The 6,626-nt window shown below is 40.9% G+C and overlaps 1 protein-coding gene across 1 annotated transcript in view; it reads left to right on the forward strand.

The window, feature by feature from the left end:
* The first annotated feature begins 214 nt into the window (after positions 1-214).
* Positions 215-6,626, forward strand: part of DARS1 (aspartyl-tRNA synthetase 1) — an 83,252-nt gene continuing 76,840 nt past the window's right edge. Inside the window, exons 1-2 of the mRNA XM_013004987.2 lie at positions 215-430; positions 2,902-2,959. Coding sequence (XP_012860441.1) covers positions 365-430; positions 2,902-2,959 — 124 coding nt within the window. The 5' untranslated portion in view covers positions 215-364. The remainder of the gene's footprint in view (positions 431-2,901; positions 2,960-6,626) is intronic.

A 6,626-nucleotide genomic window follows, 5' to 3' on the forward strand; every position in this document is an offset into this window, starting at 1 on the left:
GACTGTCCTGAGACCTCCAGCTCCACCAGTTACCCAGAGGTCACGCCCCCTGTGACAGTCTCGCGAGACTAAAACGAATTCTCGGAATTCTCTCCGTCTCGGGGCGTCTCCCGAAGGAGCGGGACAAAGTAGGAGGAGTCGGTGGCGCTTGTCCGACCGCCCACGTTCTACGCTCGGAGATATCGAGACATCTACAGATCTCGCGATCTTTCGGCAGCCCGGACTCGCCAAGCGGAGACCGAGCGCGTGTGCAGGGAGGGTGGAGACAACACGGCAGGGAGATACCCCTTTGGCCTGCTGTACGGAAGCCTGCGAGGGAGGGATTTGACCGCTGTCCCTGCGTTGCCCGGTCCCGTTTGTCCCGATGCCCAGCGCCAGCGCCAGCCGCAAGGGTCAGGAGAAGCCGCGGGAGATCATGGACGCGGCAGAAGTGGGTTTCCTCTTTTTCGGGCCTGGGGAGACAGATCCCAGGCGTACCGATTCGGGGAGGGAGTAGCGTGAGCGGAGCCCTTCCCTCAGGGGCCCTGTCAGTACTTTGCCACAGGTTGCGGGCCTTGACCCAACGCTCCCTGGGACTGCATTTCTTGGGGATTCCTGGCCCTGGAAGTCCAGTCCTACAAGAAGCGTGCCCTTGGGGTCGGGTAGCATGAAGCACGACCCGCCCGGAAGTAGAGGCGGCACTGGGACGTGCACGTCCTTCACGTAATATACTCTTCTGGAAATTTTTTACTACCCCATGATAATGGATATTTACTCAGCCCTCGTGGTCGTAATGTTTTGAAAGTAGTGACCCTTTTCCGGAGGACAGCGTCAAAGAACACATGTCATTTACGTGATTTTCTCTCATCAATACCCAGTACAGAGGGAAGATTGCAGAGAACCCATTTGAGATGACGTGACCCACAATCACATGTAATCCACAACACCCAGGGGTGCTTCCCAGAAATGAATGTTTGAAATCATCTAAAGGTTGTGTGTGTGCCTTAGGAATATTGAACCTTAATCCCTGCCCATCACCTCATTTGTCTGTTGAGGAATTCTGATTTGTACTAAAAAATAATAGACGCAAGGAATAGATCAGCTGGATGGAATAAGATTTGTCAAAATAAGAACACTACTATTAAAAATGGGCAACACCTTTGTTAAATTTTTCACACGCTTTAACTGCCTATGCTATCTTCAGGTTATTTGGTGTGATTACCTCCTACTAGGGCCCTGGTACCTTTGTTATTAACATTTAATTTTTTTAATATATAAAAAATTTTCCCCCATCAGTGGTGAAGTGGGGTACGCTATGGACTACTTTCCATTCTGTGGAATGAAAATGAGGCTTTTTACTCCCGTAAAGAGTTATGGTCTCGGAAATCCACAGGGACAGTTCTACCCTGTCCTATAGAGTCGCTAGGAGTCAGAATCGACTCGATGGTAGTGAGTGGTGAGTACCACAATATGCTTCCTTTTTTGGCCTCCATCATTACAAAATTCAATATCCTTAAGACCTAAGGGATATGATTTCAGTGGTTGCTCTAGCGTGACAAGGTGGTTGTTTTATGCAGAGCCTAAATTGCCTTAAAAATGTAAAAAGTTATTTTAATATTAATCTGGTCAATTATTGAAATTAGATTGTAGCAGAGTTACATCATTTGTAGCTACAAGGATTTTAGGAAGCGTTTCTAGAGATATAGTAACTGATTAAAATAAGAGCCACTCATTTGTTTGAAAGTATAGACTATGAATAATAGTCTGGACCCTACATTCCATTTCCTGCTCCTAATTTTGTCTCTGTAACAAGAATCTTGATATTGTATTATCAATGAAAAACAGCTTGTAACCTAGTATGCTGATGCTGGTTTTTATGGAACAACAAGCTGTGAAGTTTTTTTATGATGTTTTACAAAAAGAAAGCTGTAGCTAGCTACCCAGCATCTCCAGTTTCTAAAACCTGTGGACCATCTGGTGTTCAGAAAGCTTATCCAAAACGGTTCACTTTGAACATCTCTTCCTGTAATGGGAAGTTAATAAAACTGATACTTCATCCATCCCACTCCCTTCAAGAGGAAATTTATATCCCTGTTTTGAAGTAGTTTAATCTCCTTTTTGAAGAAAATGTAGTTAAAATGTATTGTACATGTACATAAATTTTATCTGAGAGTGCTACAGTGCTATTATGTGTGGTATATCCATCCAGGATTGATTCAAGACAAAATAACCATAAAATGTGGGTACTTTCTCATCAACTGTGGAGTACATTTGTGAATGATACATGACTAATTTCTACACTAAAACTACTAACTCTAATAAAATGATTCTGAAATCTAAAATGGATTTATTAATATATTCTGTTATTTCAGTGGTTCTCAACCTTCCTAATGCTACGACCCTTTAATATAGTTCCCCACATTGTGGTGAACCCCAACCATAAAATTATTTTTGTTGCTACTTCATAACTGTATTTTTGCTACTGTTAAGAATCGTAACATAAATATCTGATGTGCAGGATATATTTTCATTGTTAAAAATTAAACATAATTAGCATAGTGATTAATAACAAAAACAATATATAATATATATTGTGAAATATTTATTTCTAATTACAAATAAATGAGATTTTGTCTTGAAGCATGGTGTAGCATGAGTAACAGTCATTCAACACCAGGTACTCATGTGGGCATATCTGCATGTGGGCGGACCTGCCTGGAGATGATAGAGGAGCGGTGTCTGGTTCCTAAGACCATCAGAAATAATGTGTTTTCCAATGGTCTTAGGTGACCCCTGTGAAAGGGTCATTTGACCCCCAAAGGGGTCACGACCCACAGGTTGAGAACTATTGTGTTATTTGTATATGTGTTCTGTTCCATGCTATTTCTGTTTGTCATACCAAAAAAAAAATTTTTTTTGTAGGATTATGCTAAAGAAAGATATGGAGTATCTTCAATGATACAGTCACAAGAAAAACCAGGTTAGTAACTATGTCATATTTAATAAAATTTGTTTCCCCTGACACCAATCCCTTACTCACTGTAAACAGAGCTTAATCCATTGGAGATTGACCCGTGCAGGGCAACAGTTCACGGGGTTTTGCTAGCAGCAGAACTGCACTTGCATAGACTACTCATACCCTCAGTGTCTTGAGTTGTCGGTAGAAAAATTGTTGATGGTATCAGTGCAATCACCCTGCACGCCAGGGGGATGGTTGATGATGTTTGCTTTTTGGTTTCTTTGGGTTTTTGTTTTACCTTTTGTTTCTGGTCTTGAGTTGTGTTTTCTTTCCTGTTTGCTGTTTTGTTGCTGCTGCTGTTAGTCTTTTTTTGGTTTGTATTTTGTTGGGTGTTTTTGTCTTAATATGACTGCCAAAGTAAATCAGAGCCCTGCATAACCCATGGACAAACCGTTGGATTCTGGGCTCCCACTTAACCTTAGCCCCAATCCAAAAACAGTTAGTTTTGATAACATGGCCCTACTAGATACTCACCTTCATGAAAGGACCACTGAAGATAAGGGTGCTATAGCAAAGTGTGGTGAAGAAAGCAGATGGTCCCCAGCCACCAATAAGAATAGTGCCTGGGGTCTTAAAGGTTTGTATTCAAACGAGTAGCCATTTGGGTGAGGAGTCAACTAAGTTCATGTGGAAGGAGCACAGCAGCCTGTGTGATCCAAAGATGACAATAACAAAATACAAATATGATGAAGGGAAAAGTATCCGAGCTGCACTTGTAAGCACCAATCTGTAGAAGGCTGTGGGGGACAGAGGATCCAGTTAGATTAAGCCTGGCAGATCCCTTCTAGCCACAGGTTAACTTTCAGACAGTTTATTTTTAACTTGATTGTGGTGGATGGAACGTGGTATAATTTGACAGTCGGTCAGCTGACCTCCATCTTGACCCAACCTGGATTTGACCTAGGCTTAAGTATTTCTTGCTTGTTCCACAATAAAAATTTATTCCCTGCCTTTTAAATATTGATGGTGGCCTTTTTTTCCTCTTTCTTTTTTATTTGACTTTTTTTAAAAAATCATTTTATTAGGGGCTCTTACAGCTTTTATAACATTCCATACATCAATTTGTATCAAGAATATTTGTACTTAGGTAGCCATCATCATTTTCTAAACATTTACTTTTAACGTTTTTTTTTTATTAAATAATAATCTTATTGACATATCTTTCTCATTCTAGTATATCCCTTCCCTCACCATTCAGCTCTGTTGTTCAAGCCCATTGGGTAGGGTTATACAATCATCAATGCTATCCTCCTCTCACTTCCCATATCCCTTAGGTAACCTTCCTCCTAGCACTGTCTCTGAGGGGTCATCTATCTTGACTACGATGTACCAAGCGCTCCTGAATGTACAAATGAACATATGCAAAGCTAGCATGCTTAATGAGGTATAGCAAATAAGTCATAATAGTAAGGGGAGGAAATAATAGAGAACTATAGGTGGTTCATCAGTGCCATACCACCCCTAGATTTATCCTCTGTTCTGTGAAGCCTTTCTAAGAGGGACTGCCCTATTGTCTTGCTGTTGGACTTTGGGTCTCCACTATATCGCTCCCCTCCATATGGATTTGGTTGTGTTTTTTGAACTTCTGGTACCTCTTTCCATCAACACCTCATGATTGCACAGGCTGGTGTGCTTCTTCCATGTGTGTTTTGTTGTTTCCCTGCTAGATGGCCTCTTGTTTAACTACAAGCCTTTAAGACTCCAGACGCTATAGCTTTTGATAGCCAGGCCCCATGTGCTTTCTTTACCACATTTGCTTATGCACCCATTTTTTTCTTCATCAATCATGTCAGGAAGGTGGGTATCATACAGTGACACATTATTAGAACAAAGACGATCTTTTCTTTCTTACTCACTCTTTATGTGGATTTTAATTTTTATATTATTATTATTTCAATCTTGCCATTTGATCTTGTTTTTGTGTTTTTATTGTTACTGCTGAGATTCCCAGTTTGTGAAGCGCAAAAGGAGTAGATACATAGAGATAGTAACTGATATTACAATGGTTTATCAGGGATATGGAGGTGATAGGGGGGAGATAAGGGAGGGCCAAAGGGATTTGGGGAGCAAACAAGGAATCCAGAATGTGTGAGTAAACAATGGAATTGATTATGATTATGTGTTTACAATTCATTGTAAAGCGATTTAACCATGGAAGTGTATGATTTGAGAATACCATAGCAAGAAAACCACTGGGAAAAAAAAGAATGTTGATATAATGTGAAAAATGTAGCCAATGTCATTGAACAATATGTATAGATTATTTAATGGGGTCCTAATTTGATATGTAGACTCTCACCAAAGCGCAAGAAAATATATTAATAATAATAAAGTTTGTTTTTAATTAAGCTCTTCATGAAGTGTTAAGTAGGATTTGTTCTAGGGAGCAAATTCCAAAAGGTTTAAGTCATACTAATAACCCAAGTAGATGCCATAACCCTGTGAGGTATCAGCATCTCTCTAAAACATTAGTTTAGATTCCTAATCAAGAAAAATAAGGAGCCCTAGTGGCATAGTGGGTATGAGTTGGGCTGAAATCCAAAAAGTTGACCGTTCGAAACCACCAGGTGTTCCTCAGGAGAAAGATGGGCTTTCTACTCCTGTAAACAGTTAACAGTCTTGGAAACTCAAAGGTCGCTATGAGTCTGCGTTGACTGTATGACAGCGAGTTTAGTTTTCTGATTTGACGATCTAGAGAAAGGAAGAACATGCATGACATAAATACTGTAGATTAAATAAGGAGCCCTAATGATGCTGTGGGTTTGGTAGTTATTAAGATCAGCAAGTCAGACCCCTCCAACCACTCCTCAGGAAAGATGAGACTGTATTACTCCTAGAAAGGCTCACAGTCTTGGAAACACTCTGTAAAGTTTTGGGGAACGGAAAAGTCAGCAGTGGGAAGCCACCACCCACTTTGTGGGAGGACAAAGCTTCCTACTCCTGTAAAGCGCTCCTGTCACAAGAATTCACAGGGGCAGTTCGACCCTGCTCTGTAGGATCAGTGGGAGATGGAGTCAGCTCGAAGGCCATGAGTTTGATTTTCTGGTTAGGAGATAAAAGAAGAGTTGTTGCTAATACCTAACTGCCTTCATCTTATGCACCCTTTTTGCAAGCTTTAAAGCTACACTCCTTTTTTTTTAACCCCTTCTGTGTCTGTGACATTTTTTTGGTTAAACTCGCGTGCTTGTTGTTAGCTGCCATGGAGTCAGCTATCAACTGCTGGCGGACCCTGTGTACAACTGAACAAAGTGCTGCCTAGTTCCTGTACCATCTTCGTGATCAACTGCACAGCAGATTGTTGTGACCATAGGCACAGATCACCAGGCTTTTCCTAAAACACACTCACACTGGCAGAGGAGGTAGGCTCAGGTGTGTTGACCAGGAATAGAAAGCAGGAATTCTACCACAGAATCACCAGTGTCCTCACCCTACACTGCTAGACTCTTTCAAACATTTGTTTTCTAGTTTGTAACACTATCATTGGCATGTAATTCACATATCACACAATTCAGTCGTTCAGTCATACTAAGAAGAGCTGTACAGTCATCACCACAATCAATTTCGAAATACTCATTTTCTGATTAAATCCTCACAACATTTTGAAAACTAGATGAGGAATGTTCAGTAA

The sequence above is a fragment of the Echinops telfairi genome, unplaced genomic scaffold, assembly GCF_000313985.2.
Source record: "Echinops telfairi isolate 266 unplaced genomic scaffold, ASM31398v2 ScPeMD7_4;HRSCAF=17, whole genome shotgun sequence".
Taxonomy (NCBI): Eukaryota; Metazoa; Chordata; class Mammalia; order Afrosoricida; family Tenrecidae; genus Echinops; species Echinops telfairi.